Source organism: Lagenorhynchus albirostris, chromosome X, assembly GCF_949774975.1.
Source record: "Lagenorhynchus albirostris chromosome X, mLagAlb1.1, whole genome shotgun sequence".
Taxonomy (NCBI): domain Eukaryota; kingdom Metazoa; phylum Chordata; class Mammalia; order Artiodactyla; family Delphinidae; genus Lagenorhynchus; species Lagenorhynchus albirostris.
In genome coordinates this window covers 85,151,058-85,177,238 of record NC_083116.1, presented here as the reverse complement: position 1 = coordinate 85,177,238, position 26,181 = coordinate 85,151,058, and the positions used below count along the sequence as shown (strand labels likewise).

At 38.6% G+C, this 26,181-nt stretch overlaps 1 protein-coding gene across 2 annotated transcripts in view; it reads right to left on the bottom strand.

The window, feature by feature from the left end:
* WNK3 (WNK lysine deficient protein kinase 3) overlaps positions 1–26,181 on the bottom strand; it is a 147,327-nt gene that overhangs the window by 99,563 nt on the left and 21,583 nt on the right. For both annotated transcript variants that reach the window (XM_060138500.1, XM_060138501.1), the window contains exons 2-9: positions 16,435–16,607; positions 15,439–15,659; positions 14,425–14,582; positions 10,890–10,978; positions 7,277–7,496; positions 2,225–2,519; positions 1,217–1,410; positions 978–1,127 (exon numbers count right to left, since the gene is read on the bottom strand). In XM_060138500.1, coding sequence (XP_059994483.1) covers positions 978–1,127; positions 1,217–1,410; positions 2,225–2,519; positions 7,277–7,496; positions 10,890–10,978; positions 14,425–14,582; positions 15,439–15,659; positions 16,435–16,607 — 1,500 coding nt within the window. The remainder of the gene's footprint in view (positions 1–977; positions 1,128–1,216; positions 1,411–2,224; positions 2,520–7,276; positions 7,497–10,889; positions 10,979–14,424; positions 14,583–15,438; positions 15,660–16,434; positions 16,608–26,181) is intronic.

Below are 26,181 nucleotides of genomic sequence, written 5' to 3'. Positions count from 1 at the left end.
CATAAAAAGGGATCTGAGTCCTAAATAATTTTTTTTTAATTTATTTATTTATGTTTGGCTGTGTCGGGTCTTTGTTGCTGCGTGTGGGCTTTTCTCTAGTTGCGGTGAGTGGGGGCTACTCTTCGTTGCGACGCACGGGCTTCTCATTGCAGTGGCTTCTCTTGTTGCAGAGCACGGGCTCTAGGTGCACAGGTGCGTGGGCTCTAGAGCACAGGCTCAGTAGTTGTGGCGCATGGGCTTAGGTGCTCCGCGGCATGTGGGATCTTCCCGAACCAGGGCTCTAACCCGTGTCTCCTGCATTGGCAGGCGGATTATTTTTTTTCTTTTTTTTTAAATTTACTTTATCTTTGGCTGCATTGGGTCTTTGTTGCTGCGTGCAGGCTTGTCTCTAGCTGCGGCAAGCGGGGGCTACTCTTCGTTGCAGTATATGGGCTTCTCAGTGCAGTGGCTTCTCTTGTTGTGAAGCACAGGCTCCAGGCGCATGGGCTTCAGTAGCTGTGGTGCGCAGGCTCAGTAGTTGTGGCTCGTGGGCTCTAGAGCACAGGCTCAGTAGTTGTGGCACATGGGCTTAGTTGCTCCACGGCATGTGGGATCTTCCTGGACCAGGGCTCGAACCTGTGTTCCCTGCATTGGCAGGAGGATTCTTAACCACTGTGCCACCAGGGAAGCCCTGGCAGGTGGATTCTTAACCACTGCACCACCAGGGAAGTCCCCTAAATAAACTTTTTTATCTGTATATGGAGTTCTCAGTTTCTCTTCCAATTATACAAGCAGTGTCTCAAGATTCTAGTTACACAATGTTAGACACATCCTCAAGAAGAATGTCTTAAGTGAAGGAAAGTATAAACAACTTTTTGCTTTCAGTGACTTTTATATAAACTAGGATGAATTTATGAAAGAGAGCCTTTGCCTGTCAGAAAACCTAAGCAGTGTTAAATAAGTTTAAGTGAATACGGAGCCTCTAAAATGTATCTTACCTTTACCTGTGAGACCTTTGGGACACTTAATGGCAAAAACTGGAGTTGTGAGACAAGCGGAGGTCCAAGGACATGTACAGGCAGAACAGTGGACTGACCTTGAAGCAAAGGCAAAATTTGGGGCTGAGTCAGCTTTGGCTGCTTCTGCAACTGTTAAAAAAAAAATTAAAGATAAACTCTCCCATTTACAGTAAATATACTGATTATATATTTAAAATATATTTAAAACTTCACCTCACCCCTGAAATCTGCTGGTGATGTCCCACTAGCTGCTGGGATGGATAAATTTTCCCTGGAACATTTATTTCAGCCTGTGGGTTGTTAGAAACCATTTGAGAGCCCATCATCTGGTCTGAGGAGTAGGCTATACTGGGCTGATTTGAAGTTTCTGAATGTATAACTGATCCAGCTCCTGCCTCAGACAAACTGTCACCTATGGCAAAGAAAACAAGTGATAGGTAGAAGGGAAAAACTTGAAACACAAGGTCCAAATAGCACAGGAAATGGTAAGTGTTTCTTTAATTTTTTTCTTTTTTACTCTGACAACCTTAAACAGCTTCAAATAAAATATGTACACTGCAGAATTAATAAAAAACCATCATGTAAACTCTCCATGTTGATACTGTGGTATAACTAAAATATTCTTAGTAAAGCAAAACTACAAAGAATCACATAAAAGTCAACTCGATTTGCTGGCCATTTCATGCATATCCTAACTAATCTTTGTTTGCCATTAGGATTTCAGTAAAATCTAGGTAGCATATTCTCATTCTCCTAGAATCTGGCTAGAAAATAATACTGCCTTTATGGAACAACTGGTTATGACTACGAAAATACTGTGTCCTTCTAGAGAAGAGAATGCGTTACAGCAGAAATATTAGAGAAACTGTGTTAATTTTATACTTGGGTCTAAAATACAAAAGTTCTTAAAGTCTAGAAAATTCCCTCTTGAAGAATAAATTCTATCTTTAGTTGCATATCTTCTTTACTAAAGGATTTACCATGAGACCCTTAAAAATGGTAAAAAGTTTATAATCCTTATTCAACTAGTACCTTGGATAAGTCACTTAGCAGGACAGTTTCTTAATTTTAAAATAAGGAAACTATCTGCCTTGCCTATTTCAGGGATTTTGTAAAAGGATTAATGAAATGATAGATAACAAAATGCTTTGAAACATACAAAAGTACTATTTAAAGATAAGGGAATACAATTACACATTTCCTTTTATAAATTATAACTGTGTTACTTGTAACAGAGGAGCAATGCCATTGTGGTTTTCTTTGCAGAAGCTGTTGTCGCACATGTTGATCAACTTCAGTTTCTTCACATTCAGCCCCGCTGTGCTGAGCAGGAGGAGGGGGCAAAGCTGTATTTTGGGGCTGAGGGAGTACATTCCCCACAGACTTGCACTGGGAGTCTCTGCGTTCTTCCAAACAGCCAGCTGGCTTCTTCTCCCTTGTCTTCTTTATCAGGGCCACCCGGTCTCTAATGGACTTAGCAACAGCTTTGGAATCACTTTCATGGAAGAATCCTGACTTGACCTACAAACAAAACATAATAAGCAAACCACATCTTTAAGATTTTTACTTTTACTTTTTACTAGCAGAGTTATTTTCTGCCCCCAAATTCCAAATGCTATTAAATAACAGTTAATTTGTTTCTGTGTTCTTTCTTAATCAGACATGCATAAATGCCAGAGCCTTTAGTAAGAAAAGCAACACTATTACCAAGCATTGTTGAAATAATTCTGGCTTTAAACAAAAACAAACAAATAGCTTGCTATTTCAGTACATGCAGTCTTATTACAGGTAATTTATGACTGCCATTAAGTTTTGTGAAACATTAAAAAGGTTTCCTCATTCAACAACAGTAAGTGTCTACAATGTGCCCAGTATTGGGCTCTGGAGACATATAAGTGCCTAAGCTGGTCCTTTATCCTATATGCACACACAAGCTGGTGGTGAGAGAAGGATAAAAACAATATAAGGGGCTTCCCTGGTGGCGCAGTGGTTAAGAATCTGCCTGCCAAGGCAGGGGACATGGGTTTGAGCCCTGGTGCGGGAAGATCCCACATGCCGCGGAGCAACTAAGTCCGTGCACCACAACTACTGAGCCTGCACTCTAGAGCCCGTGAGCCACAACTACTGAGCCCACGTGCCACAACTACTGAAGCCTGAGCACCTAGAGCCCGTGCTCCGCAACAAGAGAAGCCACTGCAATGAGAAGCCCATGCACCGCAACGAAGAGTAGCCCCCGCTGGCCGCAACTAGAGAAAGCCCGTGCACAGCAACGAAGACCCAACACAGCCAAAAATAAATAAATAAAGTAAATAAAAATTTTAAAAAAACATAAAGTGAAATAAAAGGTAGAAATGAGCTGCTGCAAAAGCCCTAAAGGAGCACAAGCCTCTCTGGTGAAAGCAGAGAAAGTATCACAGAGGAAGGTAAAGTCTGACCTGGATTAAAACAAAACAAGGAACTTGCAGGCTATTGAGGGAGAGGTAGATGAAGTTCAGAGATCAACACTCTAGGCAGAGGAAGTATGCTTATGGCAAAGTGCTATATCTTACTAGGTGTTAGAAGAGTGACAGAAGTTAAGGGCTTATTGTCTGAAAGGAACAGGGCTGAGTAACAGAGATAATGACTTGAGGAGGTGCCATGGCATATTATTCTCAGTCCTACAATCTGTTTTTTAAAGCATATCATGGGGGTCTGCAGACTCGGGGAAATTTCATCGTAGTTGAAAAATGATTAAAATGTTAGATGGAATCCATATATTTAATTTCACTCCCTCCCAAAGTTCAAAAAACACTCCCAGAGTAAATGGATTTTTAAGTCATAAACTCACAAGAATAGAAAGAATAAAGGCAACAGCAACAACAGACAATGTTTTGGACATTTGGGGATGTGGAAAACAAACAGATAATAACTGACCTAGTGGACCTGAAAAAGTGAACCAGGGAAAGCTGAAAATCATTCCCATTTATACTGAATAATACTCGTAACACACAGGAACTGGCAGTACCAGGTACTTACAGAACTGGGTAAAGTCAAAAGAGATGACTAAAATAAGGAAGACTAAGTGAAAGGGTTTTGAGAAGTAGTTAGGTATTAGGTCCCTGTGCTCCACCCTCCAGTCCACACCTTTGGGTGATTGCTTCTTCCCTACCCGAGAAGTCTGTAATTTTGTTCTCTGGAGAGGGTAAAAGAGGATCATATCTGGACTAGGGAACACCAGGCACAGTTGAGGGTATGGCTACCATAACAAAAACAAGAAGATTAAATGGACCATATGCATGCTGAACGCCATACACAGAAACCCCCAGCCCTCTTCCCCACTTGGCTACCAAAATATCGGTAACCAGATCCTTACCCTCCAGGCAGGATATTGAAAGATGCTTCTCTGGAGAATCTGGCCAATCCAAGAAGAAAGACCCACAACTATTTATGTCAAAGATTCCCCAATTATTGGCCCACCTAGATACTTGAGAGTAGAGGTTAACACGTCTGACATAAGCGATCATACCATCCAATCAGCTTGTTAGTCCCTGTCATAGGCAAAATCATGGCCCCTCAAAGATGTCCCATCCTAATCCTCAAACCTGTGAATATGATGAGATAGCACTCCCATTATTGAGCTATACACAATTGACCTTAAGACAGAAAGATCTGGGTGAGCCTTTTACCAGCTAGTGAAGGATTAAACTTGCCATTCCTGACTTTGAAGATGGAGTGGGGGCATGTGAAAGGACTGAAGAACAGTCCCTAGGAGCTGAGAGTGACCCCCAGCTAACAGCCAGAAAGGAAATGAAGACCTTAGTCTTACAACTGCATGGAACTAAACTCTGTCAACAACCTGGTTGAGCCCAAAAGCAGATTCTCTCCCAGAGCCTCCAGCTAAGAGTCCAGGCCACCAAACCTTGATTTCAGCCTGTGAGACTCTAAGCAGAGAATCCAGTAAAGCCTACCAGGACTTCTGACCCACGGAACTGAAATAATAAAAGGGTGTTGTTTTAGCCCACTAAATCTGTGGTAACTTGCTATACAGCAATAGAAAACTAATAGTCTCCTACTATTGATCATGAGCAGCCAGCCAAGAATAACCAGAAATATGAGAAAAGCCTCTAACAAGAAGATGGAGCACAAAACCAACAAAAAACCCCAGCAACTTGGAGAAAAGATACTATGCAGGGAGGAAAAAAAGTGTCAAAAACACTCTCTTCACTAAAATTACAGAGAGGTGCCATAATATCGCATCCACAAAACAAAGAACAAGACGTTTACTCTAAAAAAGGAACAGACCAAAAAAAAAAAAATGAAAAGGAACTCTTGAAATTAAAAACAAGATAGTAGAAACGAAAAACTCAATGGAAGAGTTAGAAAATAAAGTTGACAATGTCTTCCAGAAAGGAGAATAAAAAGACAAAAAGATAGAAAATAGAAAAGAACATTGGAGAAACAGTCCAAGAGGCCAAACATCCAAATAATAGCAGTTCTAGAAAGAGAAAACAAAGGGAAAGAACTCAACAATAAAATACTTTTAAGAAATTTTCCAGAAACTAAAGGATATGAGTCCACTGAGTATCCAACACAGTGGATGAAAACAGACCCCAACCAAGACACACTGTGAAAATTTATAATCCTGAGAAGAAAGAGAAGATATTACAAGCTTCCAGAGAGGAAAAAATGGATCACATGCAAAAGATCCAGAAAACAGAACATCTTTGTATTTCTCAATATCAATACTGAAAGCTAGAATATCATGGAGCAATGACTTTAAATTTTTTTAATTGCCAACCTAAAATGACTTAGCCAGCCAAATATGAAGACAGAATAAAGATGTTTTTAATACATGCAAGTCTCAAAGAATTTACCTCCCATATACCCTTTCTTAAGAAGTTGGCAGAGGAAGTGAGCCACTAAAACAAAAGGTAAGCAAAGAAAGAGAAAGACATGGGATTTAGGACACATGAATTCCAATACAGGAGAGAGGCAGAGAAGTCTAGAATGATAGTAAAAAGAAAGATCAGTATGATAGTTATGTAGCAGATGTCCAAGACAATCATTCTAGATTAGAACCATGTGACTAGAAAGATAGGCATGTTAAAGGCTATCATCTCCAAGATACCCACTGTCAATGTCCCATACTCCTTTTATTTATTTATTTTAATTTATTTATTTTTGGCTGCGTTGGGTCTTTGTTGCAGTGCATGGGCTTCTCATTGCAGTGGCTTCTCTTGTTGCAGAGCATAGACTCTAGGCACACGAACTTCAGTAGTTGTGGCTCGCGGGGTCTAGAGTGCAGGCTCAGTAGTGATGGCACACGGGCTTAGTTGCCCCGCGGCATGTGGAATCTTCCCGGCCCAGGGCTCAAACCCGTGTCCCCTGCATTGGCAGGTGGATTCTTAACCACTGAGCCACAAGGGAAGCCCCCATACTCCTTTTAAACCTGAGGACAGAATGCCCAGGTGAGCCTGGCTCAAAGTATCTGGACTTTGCAAATTTGACCACATGCTGCTGAAGCTCATGCACACCCTCCCTCCAAGTACTGCACAGCCTGGATCGGGCATGCACATACATTCCACCCAACAGAAGTTATCTGCTGTCTTCTACTCTTGCGGGGGGAGCGGGTCATGGGGAGATGAGAAGTAGAGAAGTCAGAGGGGCCCACTCCCCGTCAAAGCATATTGTTACCAGACAACTAATTTTTCTGGTCTGCACAACAGCCCTCTGGTACCCTAACTGTGGTGAGCCATGTGTGTTTCCCTGGACTCACATGTGACCTCACCCTGATGACCTCCCTAGACTCGGCTCTCATAAACTCTTAGGGAAGCTGAAGCCTGACTATGACCGAGAGACTGTTCAGCTTATCCCTTCCTGGGCATCTTCACCTAACAGTAACTTCAGTAACCAGCTAGGTGTGTGTTTGCCACTCTGGTTTTCAAAACAAAATAATATATATTATTTAGGTAAACTATAATGAAAAGCAAAGGAATGAGTAACACAAAAGTCAGGGTAGATATGACCTGTGGTAATGAGGGAGAGGAACGCAAGTGGGGGAGGGGCACACAGGTAGCTTCTAAAGTTCCAGTAGTGTTCTATTTCTTAACAAAAGTAGAGTTTTACTATTCTTTTTATACTGTACATACAAATTTAATATACTCTGTTGTAGAGATATATTTCACAATAAAATTACAATTTAAATAAAGAAAATGAGAGGAAAGAAAGCAATCAGAAGGAGAAAGGAATCAACCCTGATACTATAAGGGGAGGGGAAGCCAGTGGTAGGATTCACTTACCATTTCATATGCTACTTCCTCAGGTGTATCTGTTTCTAAATTGAAACTGAATTCAATAGCTTCATTGTCTTTATGCTTGCCTTTCAATTTTTTAGGGTCTTCAACCCAGAGCCTTAAAGCCAGAGATAAATTTGAGCAATCATCTTCCTCCGCTAACTCCACCCTTAGCCCTGTATCTTCAGCAAAAAATGCGTGGTTTAGTAGGTCCCTGACAGACAACCTAATAAACAAAATACAAATCTGTTATCAATTCTTCCAATCATAAACAAGGTATAGAGCACTTAGTAAAAATTGTGTCAAAGTAACAACCTGATTTAAAATTTTCTATTAATTAAACCATTAATCTGCCTTCTTATAAAAACCAAATCTTATATCCAATTTATTATTACCAAGGATGCAAAGAAATCCCAACTAACATGCATTTGTAGTGATCTTAATTAAGGATTATTAACAGTAACATATCTAGATACTGAAGTTTAACATACCTAAAGGTATGCCTAGAGATAATTAGAGAAGTGCTGCAGTAAACGTCAGATGGACTGAGTATCTTCCCTAAGCCACTGGCTTAAGTTACTAAAACTCACACAACAGATTGTTGGCAAAGGAAACTAAAAACTCTTCGAGGTATATAAACTCTAAAGTAAATTAGGAATTCAAACACTTTTACAAATGTTATAAATAGAAGTCATTAACTCTATTAACAATAATCTAGTCAGTGTACTTCACTCTTTAGGGAACGCCATGGGTGAAGCTAATTCAGTTCAGTAAAGTCACACGGTTTTCTTAAAGTATTTAAGTCCAGTATCCTAGGCCAAAGTATACATATAATGGATACAACTCTAGTCTAATATTAGGGATTAACCATCTCTGAAGAGAAACAAGCACAGAGGTTCAAAAGATTCTTTTATAAGCTGGGAGAGTTAATTTCCTTTTCTTTGACCAACTTCTAAAATAGATAAATAATATCTATCTATATTACAGGCCAGTGAGAGCTATAACTGATGTATTCCATAGTTTGTGTGTAGAAAGCCCATCCTGCACTATTTAAAACAGACAAAGCATATTGACAGCATGGTATCCTGTAAGTTGAGGATTTTCAACCTTCTACATTTTTAGTGATCAAGAGACAAACACTTAACTAAGACAGTTTTATAAAAAACAAGCTTGCTCAGACTAATTAGTCTTAAGGCTAAGGTGAGATGTGTTTAAGAAGGTACAACCAAGTTAAGCACTCTGCTTCTAAATTAAAGTTTTGCCTAGATATTTTTACTAAGGAATAACCACTGCAATAGCAACAGACAATATCATTCATTAAATACTTATTACTCTGTTAGGTATTTTATATGCATTCATTAACTTTTTTTTTTTTTTTTTTGCGGTATGCGGGCCTCTCACTGTTGTGGCCTCTCCCGTTGTGGAGCACTGGCTCCGGACGCGCAGGCTCAGTGGCCATGGCTCACGGGCCCAGCCTCTCCGCGGCATGTGGGATCTTCCCGGACTGGGGCACAAACCCGTGTTCCCTGCATCGGCAGGAGGACTCCCAACCACTGCACCACCAGGGAAGCCCAATTATCTTTTTAACTATCAAAATAATACCTATTTTGAGGAACAGCTAAAGTAAGTTTCTCAAGATCACACTGGCTAAGTGTGAGTCCAGATTTGAGTCTTATTCTGCTGTGGAAGCCTGTGCTCTTTCCAAAACACTAATGTGCCATAAATCCTTTTGAATATTCCAGTGTTCTTTGGTAATAGATCATAATTAAAATGCTGTACAAACAACAATCAGAAACCAAACTAAAATGGCTACTTCAACACAGTAGTTTTAGCATAGCTTAAAAAAAAGCATGCCTAAATTACTACAACTCAAAAACGACAACAACAAAATAAACAACTCAATTTTTTAAAAAGGCAAAGGACTTGAATAGACATTTCTCCAAAGAAGATATACAAATGGCCAATAAGCACATGGAAAGATACTCAACGTTATTAGTCCTTAGGGAAATGCAAATCAAAACCACAATAAGATACCATTTTATACCCATTAGGATGCCTATTAACAAAAAATGGAAAATAAGTGTTAGGGAGGACGCTGAGAAATTGGAACCATCACACATTGCTGGAAGGAATGCAAAATGATGCAGTCTCTATGGAAAAAATATAGTGGTTCTTCAAAAAATTAAATATATTATTACCGTATGATTCAGTAATTCTACTCCTAGGTATATACCAAAAAGAATTAAAAGCAGACTCAAGAAGATACTTGTTCACCAATGTTCATGCCGCATTATTCACAATAGCCAAGAGGCAGAAATAACCAAAGTGTCCATTAACAGATGAATGGATAAACAAAATGTGGTGTGTGTGTGTGTATACACACACACACACACACACACACACGCACACACAAAGGAATAGTATTCAACCGTAAAAACAAAGGAAATTCTGATACATGCTATAACATGGATCAACGTTTAAACACTATGCTATGTGAAATAAGCCAGACGCAAAAGGAAAAATATTTTATGATTCTACTTATATGAGGTACCTACATAGAAGTAGAGACAAAGTAGAATAGAGGTTGGCAGGGGTTGACGGGAAAGGGAGTGGGGAGTTACTGTTTAATGGGCACAGAGTTTCTGTTTGGGATGATGAGAAAGTTCTGGAAATAGTGGTGATGGTTGTACAACAATGTGAATGTGCATAATGTCACTGAATTGTACATTTTAAAATGATTAAAATGGTGACTCTTAGGTTATTTATATTTTACCATAATTAAAATATAGAGATATATAGATATAACCTGTTGGCACAAACACCAAGAATGTTGTGTAATAAAGCTATAATTAAACAGGTTTTATCTTAGTGACTTTTTATATTTTCAGATATGCAACACTAAACTTAGATAGATAACTAATAAAAATGGGAGACAGTCAGTGAAATGCTGGTGGAAATAATTTCTATAAAGGATCTATCACCTTATTAATCATAATCAATAAGGAGGTAAAAATCAAAATACTAACCGAGCAATTTTAGTCAGTAACTGTCCAAAGCTCAAATTAAAGGGAAAAACTAAAACTAAAAGGAATTGTCCATAAGAAAAATAGAAATTGTGATACAAATAAATCTAGAATACTATTTCTTGAACAAAAATAGCCCTATCAGCATTATCGTTATCATGACACAGGACATTATGGACAAATAAAAAACATCTGGTGAATTGATGGTTAAATTTTTTCTTAAACTATCATAAAAAACCATTTAAGTACTTATGTGAAGGTGACAATGCAGGAAACTCTCTACTATCTACCAACTGTTAGAAGCAAGTTAACCTGGGAGGGGGTCCCACTGACTGTTAAACTGATGGCTGAAGGTGATCTTGTCACAACACACACAGACAAACACAACCCAAATTTTGGTTCAAGGAAAATTCAGCACATGATATCAGTTTAAAATGGCAAACAAGATGCACTGATACACTTCACTCTAGTCAGTATGGTTTGGATTCCACTGAAAAGTCATACCCAGCATGATTCAAAGATCAGAAAAAGACCCAGCTCAAGATAAGAGAAAAATTCATCCATCATTCATGTCATTTCACTACATATGCACCCACCTTTCAGATTTATTTTGACGAATACATCCCTCGATGATTTCTTTCACTTCAGGATCAGTGACTTTATTGAAACTGGCTGGTTTTATACCCTGGAAGAAGAAAAACGGTTTCTAGTCACAAATCAAGCAACTGAAAGCCGAAGCCAACATCATTACTAAAATAATGGTTTTTTTTACCACTAAACCATATTCAAATTTTAAATGAGATATATACACACAGTATAAGTTTAACAACTTTTTGACAAGGATTTTGTCATAGCTCTACAAAAAACAGTGAAAAATTGTAAATGATCTAAATCTCTAATAACAGAGGTAATATTACATAAATTATGTGATATACATATATATGCATATGCTAATACACGGAAACTAAACATGTTCTCATAGTAATTAATAATGTGGAGAATTCTCATGCTGCAACATTAAGTAGGAAAAAAACAGGATCCCAAAATGTACATACAGTATAACCCCAATTAGTAAAATATAATAAACAAGTATTTTTTTGAAATCAGAAAAGTCAGTTATTAAAAAACACTTTTAGAAATTCCAAATAAGGGCTTCTCTATCGCAAACATTTCAAATCAATATTTCAAAGTCTTCTAGAATGGCTAGACACAATGAGCAATCAGTAAACATATATATAAAATATATATATTGTTATATATATATAAACTTTTGAGAAATCTATATTATGTTTATCCTTAAACAATACCAAAATATTGAGAGAACCTCAAGCTAATTATCAGGTTCTAGGAATTTAATATCAAATTAATGAGGTCCAGATAATTCAAAATGTTCTTATAATAACTGTTAGCTGCCTAAATATACTTATTTTACATTCTGTTACCCTTAATTTATGGGTTTTAGATTTAAAAAATAATACAAGAACATTGCCATCATTTAATAGAAAATTCAAAATTAAGCTATAAGCAGAAAGGTATAATAGAAAAATTATCATGGAATGAGGCAATCTAAGATCTAATTCTGGGTCTTCACACTACCTCACAGAATACAGAATCAGAAAGCCAAGTACCATATCCTAGATAAATCTGGTGAGATTAGGAGTTAATTTGGGCCTCAAATTCAAGAAGCTTTAGTAGAGATGGAAATCTGAATTGTGATATGGCATTTTTGTGACCTGAATATAAAAGAATAAAATCACCATACAAAAAATGGAATTTTTTATTCTACTTATAGAAAAAGCCCTCTTTGACCTTTCCACTGATCTCTTACCCATTCCCCAGCCCTGGATAATTACTGCCTTTCTCTGCTCCTAGGTGAAAATAATTGGGGAGCTGCAACTTAAAAAATCAAGTACAGACTCTTCTATTTGTGGTCGTACAATATATGGGCCCAAACTAAAAGGGCATTCTAGTCCCATTTCTTTTTCTCAGCTGTTTATTATAGAAATTTTCAAACATACTCAAAAGTAGAAGTCCCATGTAATCATCACCAATTTCAACAACAAGCATCATTCCTTAACCTCGTTTCAGCTATCTACTCCCACACCACTTTTATCCTGGAATATTTTAAAGCAAATACTAGGCACCATGTCATTTCACCCATAAAGTCTCCAGTTTCTATCTCTAACAGATATCATGTCATCATCCCACCTAAAATAATTATCAATAATTGCTTAATATCATCTAAAACCCAATCCATACTCAAATTTTCCAAATTGTCTAAATGAGGTGTTCTTACAAATTGGTCTGTTCAAATCAGGAGCCAAACAAGGTCCATACATTACATGTATGGTGCAATGGAACCGGCTCATACCAGCTCACAAGGGCCAACTATTACATTTTCAGGAATTGTGCAAGCTGATTATTAAATACATCCATTTATAAAATTTAAATTATATAAACTTACGATTAAATAAATTATATTAAGAGCCAAGGTAATAAATACTGAAAACACAATTCCTTGATTGTTTTACTACATTTTACTATTATTTATGCTCTTGCAGTTGTTTACATCTTTTGTATCCGTATGGTGGAAATACTATATGAGTGCCACTCTGCACCCTTTCTTAACCCTGCATTCAAGTGAGGTCACATTGGTGACTTGAAATCAGTCATGGTGGGAGCACTTACACCAAGGAAATTAGCAAATGCTAGAAATCAGTGCTTTTCCTTTTTCAGAGAATCAGTTGTTAAACATTTACCAGCTCATCACTACTTTAAGTCTCTTGTATTCTGTAACAGTCCCTTCCCCTTTTTTCTTTCAGGAAATTGATTTGTTGGAGAAACTAGGTCATTTGTCATATAGAATTCTGGATTTCTTATTGTCTCCCTAAACAAACCTCTGAAGTCAGACTTGAGGTCAAAATCCACCATTACTAGTAGCTGTGTGAACTTGGGCAGGTCACAACCTCTGATTCTCAGTCTCATCATTTCTGAACTGGACAGTGCCATCTTGTAGGAATATAAAGATAAAACCATGTGGCATATATTATGTACTTAAAAATGGTACCTATTAGTATGTTACCTGAAACACTCTAACAATCTCTTTTGTGGCCTACCTTGAGCCACCCAACTGGATATGAAAGGACCTATTTTCAACAATCTTAACACTTTGCTTCTACCTCCCTTACTATACTCCTATTCTCTTATTTTTATAGTTATTTGTGAGTTTATATTACTGCTCTACTAAAAATGTAAGCTCTTTGTAGGTAGCAAACACTTCTTACTCATCTTTGCATTCCTTGTAGTTTCTAATGCAAAAAATTACTCATAGCAGGGAACCAAATACTGTATCCATTGAATGCCACTTCATAATCAGGCTTCTAGAACCAGAAGAAATCTTCAAAACCATTTAGCCAATCTTTATTATGTAGCTTTGGAAAATAAGATCCATCTAATAAATACCTAAAAATTCTTTACAAACAAATGGATATAGATGATATACCTGTACATTTTCCCCAAAGATACTAATACAGAGCATTTTATATGACCCCATTTGAGTATAGGTATATAGCATAAATCTAAAGCTTGTTTCATTAAAATTATGTTAAATTTAGCACTGTTATATAGAACTAAACCAAAATTAGGTTTTTTGTTTGTTTGTTTTAATTTGGTTTTTCTGTTTTTATTTTTGATTGTGCTGGGTCTTCGTTGCTGTGCGTGGGCTTTCTCTAGTTGCGGTGAGCGGGGGCTACTCTTCATTGCGGTGCGCGGGCTTCTCATTGCAGTGGCTTCTCTTGTTGTGGAGCATAGGCTCTAGGCACACGGGCTTCAGTAGTTGTGGCATGCGGGCTCTAGAGCGCAGGCTCAGTAGTTGTGGTGCACGAGCTTAGTTGCTCCGTGGCATGTGAGATCTTCCCGGGCCAGGGATTGAACCCGTGTCCCCTGCATTGGCAGGCAGATTCTTAACCACTGAGCCACAAAGGAAGCCCCCAAATTAGGTTTTTTAAAATTAATTTTTATTGGAATACAGTTGCTTTACACCAAAATTATGTTTGACTAAGTCAACTTCTAAGTTTACTTTATCATGAAATGTGGCAATTTGTGAAGTAAAAAGAATAAAGTTATACCTACACTAGTTACTTTACGGTATATTTGAGCTGCATTCTGGCACTCAGAATAAGGGTACTCCGAAGTAGCCATTTCTAGCATACACATTCCAAAAGCATAGACGTCCACAGATTCATCGTAGTGCTCTTCATACATCTCTGGGGCCATAAACTCAGGAGTGCCTACAAAATACCACAACCACATTTTTTTTTAAAAGAAAGAAAAATATAGAGAATTCCCTGGCGGTCCAGTGGTTAGGACTCTGTGTTCTCACTGTCAAGGGCTGGGGTTCAGTCCCTGGTCATGGAACTAAGATCCCACAAGCCACGCAGTGTGACCAAAAAAAAAAAAAACTGTATCCACCAAGATCACATTCCCTTTGCCATAAGGATTATCTGAGTTAAGTTCTGTTCCCTAAAAGCATATATATATATATATATATATATATATATTTATACATATAATATACATATATATACACATATAATTCCTTAACTTAATTTCTTTAACTTTCCATATTGATGAAGTACAATTTGCAATGTTCAAAATTAGGTAATGATTACCAAAATCTGTTTTTATTTCTATCCTTGTTTTTAGTTATTTAAATTTTTCTGAAGTAGTAAATCCTATTTCTTAAGTCCTCAGAACCTTTCAATAATATTAAATACATCACAAAAGAAATACACTGCGATGTCTCTAAAATCAGTCAATATATAATAGATATTTCAAAGCAAATTCACATTCTAGACCAGGGGCCAGCAAATTTCTCTGTAAAGGGCCAAAAATAAATATTTCATGCTTTGTAGTCCACATGGGCTCTATCACAACTAATTAACTCTGACACTGTAGTGAAAAAGCAACCATAGACAATATGTAAATGAGTGTGTGTGGCTGTGTTCCAACAAAACTTTATTTACAAAAATAGGCAGTGAAGCCAAATTTGGCCCATAGGCTGTGGTTTGCTGATCCCCGTTCTAGACATATACAATTTAAAAGATCTGTCTTTACGCAACCAACAAACTATAAAACGTTAATCACCAATGACACTTTTAGCAAATGATGTGCGCATTAAGGTGGCTAGTCCTAGATCACCAATCTTCACAGATCCAGTGGGTCCCGTGATGAAAATATTGTCACACTTCAGATCCCGGTGAATAATAGGAGGAGTCCTAGTGTGCAAGAACTGCAACCCCTTTAAAATTTGCCTGCACCAGCTCCTTAAGACCTTTGGTTTCATGACTTTAAATCGTTTTAAGTACCTACACAAAGAAACAAAAACCACATGTAAACAAACATACCTAGCTTACTGTATGAGCACATTAGGGTAAATCATGTAAGCTAGCTGATACTATATATATTATGATTGCCATCACTGAGTTATCTTCTATTGTCTGTTATGACAAAAAATTATTAAATCTAAAGCCTCATTCTTAGAGAAGACATCCTACTAAGTTTAGCATTTTTAATTCAAAACAAGAATCATTCCAATCAGAGTGACCTTTTGTGGAATGGCATCAAAATTTTGAAAACAAAGTCCTCTCTACCTCCTAATAACTGCTTAAATAGAGTCATCAGAGGGTTTAACTATGTAAAATTTTAGTGCAAAGATGCTAGGAAACAGAAAAAGTACATCGCACATTTAATAACCACAAATAAGTGGTTATACCATCAAATGAAATACTGTATTCAGAAACAAAACAATAGACTATAATTACATAGTACTGCTCACTAGATATGTGAATCTGGCCACGTCCCCAACCTTTCATCATCTTCTACAAAATGGCATTATATTATCTCTATAATGATTTCTAATTCTAAAATTCTATGATATCCCACAAATATTAATTTCTCAACATTGTATTTTCTAACAAACTTCATTAACATCAAAATTTTTTAACCTGCCCTGAAACATAGTCACTAGATTCAGATTCTACAAATTCTTTAATCAAGTAGTGTTACTTTACAAACAACTTTTGCGAATCCTGAAAATTATTTCCAAATAAAACTCCATTGGCACTTTCAGGGTCAACTTACGTCTTTAAGGTTCCTGATGTCATAAGTTCAGTCACTAATACAATACATTTCTTTCCTTTTAGTATAGACTCCCAGGAATCATAGAATCGAACTATATTGGGATGCTGGAGACCCTTTAACATCTCTGCTTCTTCCTTGAACCTTTGCTGCTCAGCTTTGGTTAATTTCCGGTCCTAAAATGGAAGATCAAGTTCCAAATTAAAGTCTAGAAATTCTCTTGCACACTTCTAACAACACTCAAATGAGTGCTTTATTTATTTATTTATTTTTATTTTTTTGCGGTACCCGGGCCCCTCACTGTTGTGGCCTCTCCCGCTGCAGAGCACAGGCTCCGGGATGCGCAGGCCCAGCGGCCATGGCTCACGGGCCCAGCCGCTCCACGGCATGTGGGATTTTCCCGAACCGGGGCACGAACCCATGTCCCCTGCATCGGCAGGCGGACTATCAACCACTGAGCCACCAGGGAAGCCCTGAGTGCTTTATTTTATTATATGTATGTATCTATTTTCACCTGTCAATTCTTTTCTCAGTACCTATATAATCATTGATATTCTTTGTTAGGTAGTTACTTTGACTCCTCTCATACAGCAAAATGCAGCAGTTGTTACATTTCATAACTATGTTACAAACCTACCTACATAATAAATCAATGCCTTGAAAAACAATATCTTTGATGTTAACTAAACTTTTGTGATAATCATTTCACTATATATATATCTCAAATCATTATGCTGCATACCTTAAACTTCTACATTGTTATATGTCAACTACATCTCAATAAAACTGGAAAAATAAATAATAAATAGTAAGTAAAAATTCCCTTGCTGGAAAAGAAAAACAGTATCTCAAAGTGAGAAAAAGTAAAAAATCAAAACAATAAGAAAGTTTCCCGAGGTGGAGGGGAAGATGGCAGAAGAGTAAGACGCGGAGATCACCTTCCTCCCCACAGATACACGAGAAATACATCTACACGTGGAACAACTCCTAGAACACCTACTGAATGCTGGCAGAAGATCTCAGACCTCCCAAAAGGCAAGAAACTCCCCACGTACCTGGGTAGGGCAAAAGAAAAAAAGAAAAAACAAACACAAAAGAATAGGGATGGGAACTGCACCAGTGGGAGGGAGCTGAATGCGGAAACGTTTCCACACACAAGGAAGCCCTTTTGCGGACGGAGACTGCAGGTGGCGGTGGTGGGGAGCTTCGGAGACGCGGAGGAGAGCGCAGCAACAGGGGTGCGGAGAGCAAAGCGGAGAGATTCCCGCACAGAGGATCGGTGCCGACCGGCACTCACCAGCCTGAGAGGCTTGTCTGCTCACCCGCCAGGGCGGGCGGGGTTGTGAGCTGAGGCTCGGCTTCGGTCAGAGCACAGGGAGAGGACTGGGGCTGGCGGCATGAACACAGCCTGAAGGGGGCTACTGCACCACAGCTAGCCGGGAGGGAGTCCGGGTAAAGCTCTGGAGCTGCCGAAGAGGCAAGAGACTTTTTCTTCCCTCTTTGTTTCCTGGTGCACGAGGAGAGGGGATTAAGAGCGCTGCTTAAAGGAGCTCCAGAGACGGGAGCGAGCCACGGCTAAAGGCGCGGACCCCAGAGATGGGCATGAGACGCTAAGCCTGCTGCTGCCGCCGCCAAGAAGCCTGTGTTCGAGCACAGGTCACTATCTACACCTCCCTTCCCAGGAGACTGTGCGGCCCGCCACTGCCGGGTTCCCGGGATCCAGGGACAACTTCCCCGGGAGAACGCACGGCGCGCCTCAGACTGGTGCAACGTCATGCTGGCCTCTGCCGCCGCAGGCCCGCCCCACACTCCGGGCCCCTCCCTCCCCCCCGGCCTGAGTGAGCCAGAGCCCCCGAATCAGCGGCTCCTTTAACCCCGTCCTGTCTGAGCGAAAAACAGACGCCCTCTGGCGACCTACACGCAGAGGCGGGGCCAAATCCAAAGCTGAACCCCTGGGAGCTGTGAGAACAAAGAAGAGAAAGGGAAATCTCTCCCAGCAGCCTCAGGAGCAGCGGATTAAAGCTCGACCATCAACTTGATGTACCCTGCATCTGTGGAATACCTGAATAGACAACCAATCATCCCAAATTGAGGAGGTGTACTTTGAGAGCAAGATTTATGATTTTTTTCCCCTTTTACTCTTTTTGTGAGTGTGTATGTGTATCCTTCTGTGTGAGATTTTGTCTGTATAGCTTTGCTTCCACCATTTGTCCTACGATTCTATCCGTCCATTTTTTGTGTTTGGTTTTTCTTTAATTTTTTTTCTTTCTTAATAATTAATTTTAATAACTCTATATTATTTTACTTTATCTTCTTTCTTTCTTTACTTCCTTCCCTCCTTTAGACAACGAATCATCCCAAATTGAGGAGGTGGACCTTGAGAGCAAGATTTATGATTTTTTCCCCATTTCCTCTTTTTGTGAGTGTGTACATGTATGCTTCTGTATGAAATTTTGTCTGTATACATTTGCTTCCACCATTTGTCCTAAGGTTCCATCCGTCCATTTTTCTTTAAGTTTTTTTCTTAATAATTATTTTTTAATTTAATAACTTTATTATATTTTACTCTATTTTATTTTAATTTATTTCCTTCTTTCTTTTTTCCTTCCTTCCCTCCTTTCTTCCTTCCTTCCTTCCTCCCACCATCTGTCCCTCCCTGCATCCCTCCCTCCTTCCTTTCTTTCTTTCCTCCTTTCCTTCTTTTCTTCTTTCTTCCTTCCTACCTTTCTTTCTTTCTTTCTTTCTTCCTACTTCTACTAATTCTTTCTCTCTACTTTTTCTCCCTTTTATTCTGAGCCATGTGGATGAAAGGCTCTTGGTGCTGCAGCCAGGAGTCAGTGCTGTGCCTCTGAGGTGGGAGAGCCAACTTCAGGACACTGGTCAACAAGAGACCACGCAGCTTCACATAATATCAAAAGGCGAAAATCTCCCAGAGATCTCCTGCTCAACACCAGAACCCAGCTTCACTCAACGACCAGCAAGCTACAGTGCTGGACACCCTATGCCAAACAACTAGCAAAACAGGAACACAACACCACCCATTAGCAGAGAGGCTGCCTAAAATCATAATAAGGCCACAGACACCCCAAAACACACCACCAGACGTGGACCTGCCCACCAGAGAGACAAGATCCAGTGTCACCCACCAGAACACAGGCACTTCTCCCCTCCACCAGGAAGCCTACAAAACCCACTGAACAACCTTAGCCACTGGGGACAGACATCAAAAACAGCAGGAACTACGAACCTGCAGCCTGAAAAGGAGACCCCAAACACAGTAAGATAAGCAAAATGAGAAGATACAAAAACACACAGCAGATGAAGGAGCAAGATAAAAAACGCACCAGACCTAACAAATGAAGAGGAAATAGGCAGTCTACCTGAAAAAGAATTCAGAATAATGACAGTAAAGATGATCCAAAATCTTGGAAACAGAATAGACAAAATGCAAGAATATTTAACAAGGACCTAGAAGAACTAAAGATGAAACAAACAATGATGAACAACACAATAAATGAAAAGAAAAATACTCTAGATGGGATCAATAGCAGAATAACTGAGGCAGAAGAACGGATAAGTGACCTGGAAGATAAAATAGTGGAAATAACTACTGCAGAGCAGAATAAAGAAAAAAGAATGAAAAGAACTGAGGACAGTCTCAGAGACCTCTGGGACAACATTAAACGCACCAACATTCGAATTATAGGGGTTCCAGAAGAAGAAGAGAAAAAGAAAGGGACTGAGAAAATACTTCAATAGATTATAGTTGAAAACTTCCCTAATATGGGAAAGGAAATAGTTAATCAAGTCCAGGAAGCACAGAAAGTCCCATACAGGATAAATCCAAGGAGAAATATGCGAAGACACATATTAATCAAACTGTCAAAAATTAAATACAAAGAAAGTATATTAAAAGTAGCAAGGGAAAAATAACACACAAGGGAATCCCCATAAGGTTAACAGCTGATCTCTCAGCAGAAACTCTGCAAGCCAGAAGGGAGTGGCAGGACATACTGAAAGTGATGAAGGAGAAAAACCTACAACCACGATTACTCTACCCAGCAAGGATCTCATTCAGATTTGATGGAGAAATTAAAAACTTTATGGACAAGCAAAATCTGAGAGAGTTCAGCACCACCAAACCAGCTTTACAACAAATGCTAAAGGAACTTCTCTAGGCAAGAAACACAAAAGAAGGAAAAGACCTACAATAACGAACTCAAAACAATATAGAATATGGGAATAGGAACATACATATCGATAATTACCTTAAATGTAAATGGATTAAATGCTCCCACCAAAAGACACAGATTGGCTGAATGGATACAAAAACAAGACCCATATATTTGCTGTCTACAAGAGACCCACTTCAGACCTAGAGACACATACAGACTGAAAGTAAGGGGATGGAAAAAGATATTCCATGCAAATGGAAACCAAAAGAAAGCTGGAGTAGTAATTCTCATATCAGACAAAATAGACGTTAAAATAAGGACTATTAGAAGAGACAAAAAAGGACACTATATAATGATCAAGGGATCGATCCAAGAAGAAGATATAACAATGGTAAATATTTATGCACCCAACATAGGAGCACCTCAACACATAAGGCAAATACTAACAGCCATAAAAGGGGAAATCAACAATAACACATTCATAGTAGGGGACTTTAACATCCCACTTTCACCAATGGACAGATCATCCAAAATGAAAGTAAATAAGGAAACACAAGCTTTAAATGATACATTAAACAAGATGCACTTAATTGATATCTGTAGGACACTCCATCCAAAAACAACAGAATACACATTTTTCTCAAGTGCTCATGGAAGATTCTCCAGGATAGATCATATCCTTGATCACAAGTCAAGCCTTGGCAAATTTAAGAAAATTGAAATTGTATCAAGTACCTTTTCCGACCACAATGCCATAAGACTAGATATCAATTATAGGAAAAGATCTGTAAAAAATACAAACACATGGAGGCTAAACACTACACTACTTAATAACGAAGTGATCACTGAAGAAATCGAAGAGGAAATAAAAAAACACCTAGAAACAAATGACATGGAGACAGGACGACTCAAAACCTATGGGATGCAGCAAAAGCAGTTCTAAGAGGGAAGTTTATAGCAATACAATCCAACCTTAAGAAACAGGAAACATCTCGAATAAACAACCTAACCTTGCACCTCAAGCAATTAGAGAAAGAAGAACAAAAAAACCCCAAAATTAGCAGAAGGAAAGAAATCATAAAATTCAGATCAGAAATAAATGAAAAAGAAATGAAGGAAACAATAGCAAAGATCAATAAAACTAAAAGCTGGTTCCTTGAGAAGATAAACAAAATAGATAAACCATTAGCCAGACTCATCAAGAAAAAAAGGGAGAAGACTCAAATCAATAGAATTAGAAATGAAAAAGGAGAAGTTACAACTGACATTGCAGAAATACAAAAATCATGAGAGATTACTACAAGCAACTCTATGCCAATAAAAAGGACAACCTGGAAGAAATGGACAAATTCTTAGAAATGCACAACCTGCCAAGACTGAATCAGGAAGAAATAGAAAATATGAACAGACCAATCACAAGTAATGAAATTGAAACTGTGATTAAAAATCTAACAAACAAAAGTCCAGGACCAGATGGCTTCACAGGTGAATCCTATCAAACATTTAGAGAAGAGCTAACACCTATCCTTCTCAAACTCTTCCAAAAAATTGGAGAGGAGGAACACTCCCAAACTCATTCTACGAGGCCACCATCACCCTGATACCAAAACCAGACAAGGATGTCACAAAGAAAGAAAACTACATGCCAATATCACTGATGAACACAGATGCAAAAATCCTCAAAACAATACTAGCAAACAGAATCAAACAGCACATTAAAAGGATCATACACCATGATCAAGTGGGGTTTATTTCAGGAATGCAAGGATTCTTCAATATACGCAAATCAATCAATGTGATAAACCATATTAACAACTTGATGGAGAAAAACCATACGATCATCTCAATAGATGCAGAGAAAGCTTTCAACAAAATTCAACACCCATTTATGATAAAAACCCTGCAGAAAGTAGGCATAGAGGGAACTTTCCTCAACATAATGAAGGCCATATATGACAAACCCACAGCAAACATCATCCTCAATGGTGAAAAACTGAAAGCATTTCCACTAAGATCAGGAACAAGACAAGGTTGCCCACTCTTACCACTCTTATTCAACATAGTTTTGGAAGTTTTAGCCACAGCAATCAGAGAAGAAAAGGAAATAAAAGGAATCCAAATCGGAAAAGAAGAAGTAAAGCTGTCACTGTTTGCAGATGACATGATACTATACATAGAGAATCCTAAACATGCTACCAGAAAACGACTAGAACTAATCAATGAATTTGGTAAAGTTGCAGGATACAAAATTAATGCACAGGAATCTCTTGCATTACTATACACTAATGATGAAACATCTGAAAGTGACATCAAGAAAACACTCCCATTTACCATTGCAACAAAAAGAATAATATATCTAGGAATAAACCTACCTAAGGAGACAAAAGACCCGTATGCAGAAAATTATAAGACACTGATGAAAGAAATTAAAGATGATACAAATAGATGGAGAGATATACCATGTTCTTGGATTGGAAGAATCAACATTGGGAAAATGACTTTACTACCCAAAGCAATCTACAGATTCAACGCAATCCCTATCAAACTACCACTGGCATTTTTCACAGAACTAGAACAAAAAATTTCACAATTTGTATGGAAACACAAAAGACCCCGAATAGCCAAAGCAATCTTGAGAATGAAAAACAGAGCTGGAGGAATCAGGCTCCCTGACTTCAGACTATACTGCAAAGCTACAGTAATCAAGACAATATGGTACAGGCACAAAAACAGAAAGATAGATTAATGGAACAGGATAGAAAGCCCAGAGATAAACTCACGCACATATGGTCACCTTATCTTTTTTTTTTTTAAATTAATTAAGTTATTTATTTTTGGCTGTGTTGGGTCTTCCTTTCTGTGCGAGGGCTTTCTCTAGTTGCGGCGAGCGGCGGCCACTCTTCATTGCGGTGCGCGGGCCTCTCACTGTCGTGGCCTCTCTTGTTGCGGAGCACAAGCTCCAGAAGCGCAGGCTCAGTAGTTGTGGCTCACGGGCCTAGTTGCTCCGCGGCATGTGGGATCTTCCCGAACCAGGGCTCGAACCCGTGTCCCCTGCATTGGCAGGCAGGTTCTCAACCACTGCGCCACCAGGGAAGCCCCTGGTCACCTTATCTTCGATAAAGGAGGCAGGAATGTACACTGGAGAAAGGAAAGCCTTTTTAATAAGTGGTGCTGGGAAAACTGGACAGGTAGGTACATGTAAAAGTATGAGATTAGATCACTCCCTAACACCATACACAAAAATAAGCTCAAAATGGATTAAAGACCTAAATGTAAGGCCAGAAACTATCAAACTCTTAGAGGAAAACATAGGCAGAACACTCTATGACATAAATCACAGCAAGATCCTTTTTGACCCACCTCCTAGAGAAATGGAAATAAAAACAAAAATAAACAAATGGGACCTAATGAAACGTATAAGCTTTTGCACAGCACAGGAAACCATACACAAGACTAAAGGACAACCCTCAGAATGGGAGAAAATATTTGCAAATGAAGCAACTGACAAAGGATTAATTTCCAAAATTTACAAGCAGCTCATGCAGCTCAATCACAAAAAAACAAACAACCGAATCCAAAAATGGGCAGAAGACCTAAATAGACATTTCTCCAAAGAAGATATACAGACTGCCAACAAACACATGAAAGAATGTTCAACATCATTAATCATTAGAGAAATGCAAATCAAAACTACAATGAGATAGCATCTCACACCAGTCAGAATGGCCATCATCAAAAAATCTAGAAACAATAAATGCTGGAGAGGGTGTGGAGAAAAGGGAACACTCCTGCGCTGCTGGTGGGAATGTGAATTGGTACAGCCACTATGGAGAACAGTATGGAGGTTCCTTAAAAAACTACAAATAGAACTACCATATGACCCAGCAATCCCACTACTGGGCATATAACCTGAGAAAACCATAATTCAAAAAGAGTCATATACCAAAATGTTCATTTCAGCTCTATTTACAATAGCCTGGAGATGGAAACAACCTAAGTGTCCATCAACAGATGAATGGATAATGAAGATGTGGCACATATATACAATGGAATATTACTCAGCCATCAAAAGAAACGAAATTGAGTTATTTGTAATGAGGTGGATAGACCTAGAGTCTGTCATACAGAGTGATGTAATTTCGAAAGAGAAAGACAAATACCGTATGCTAACACATATATATGGAATTTAAGAAAAAAAATGTCATGAAGAACCTAGGGGTAAGACAGGAATAAAGACACGGACCTACTTCAGAACGGACTTGAGGATATGGGGAGGGGGAAGGGTGAGCTGTGACAAAGCGAGAGAGAGGCATGGACATATATACACTACCAAACGTAAGGTAGATAGCTAGTGGGAAGCAGCCGCATAGCACAGGGAGATCAGCTCGGTGCTTTGTGACCGCCTGGAGGGTGGGATAGGGAGGGTGGGAGGGAGGAAGATGCAAGAGGGAAGAGATATGCGAACATATGTATATGTATAACTGATTCACTTTGTTATAAAGCAGAAACTAACACACCATTGTAAAGCAATTATACCCCAATATACCCCAATAAAGACGTTTTAAAAAAAATGAAGCCTAAGTAACTGTGGCTAATGTGGCTAATATGTTTGGTAAAATTTTCTAAACAGTAATTAAAATAGAAGATATATGCAGTTGACCTTTGAACAACACAAGTTCCAACTCCATAGACCCACTTACACATGGATTTTTTTTCAATAAATACTACATTGCTACATGATAGGTGGTTGGTTGAATCCTTGGATGCAGAACTGCAGATATGGAAGGCCGACTATAAAGTTATAATGAATTTTCTACTCCTCAGGGCCAGCACCCTTATCCCCCACGTTGTTCAAAGGTCAACTGTAATGCGAAAAGGTAAGTCTTTAATTAAAATTCCAGATTATTTCATTAAAATCTAATAGAGAAGGAAGAATAAAAACTATTTCTGTCTTCTGCAAGGGGAAGCAGGAGAGAAAGGAGTGACAGAACTATTTTAAGCTTTGATGTTGATAGAAAAATAATCAAATATGCTAGTTAAAAATTTAAGTATGATTTCCATTTCAAGATGGTTAACAACATATTAAATTAATTCCCATCCCTTCCTAAACCCCACCAAAATGAAAAAAGAAATATATAAGTAAATCCACAGTAGTGTTTGAAATATGAGAAGGGTTCAAAGGATTTTTTTAAGATAAAAAATATATACCTTGATAGAATTTTTTTAATTTAATTATTTTTGGCTGTGTTGGGTCTTATTTGCTGTGTGCTTCTCACTGCGGTGGCTTCTCTTGTTGCGGAGCATGGGCTCTAGGGCCCGTGGGCTTAGTTGCTCTGAGGCATGTGGGATCTTCCCAGACCAGGGATCGAACCCATGTTCCCTGCATTGGCAGGCGGACTCTTAACCACTGCGCCACCAGGGAAGTCCCTAGAATGTATTTTTATCAAACTCAAGAGAGTAGAAGAAATGGCAACTTGATAAAAGGAAAAGACTTCTGTTAAAAGAGGTTTTTTTAAGACTTCATAGTAACCCTAGTTAAGCAGCACACCAGAGCTCTGGCAATTTCATTTTTGGT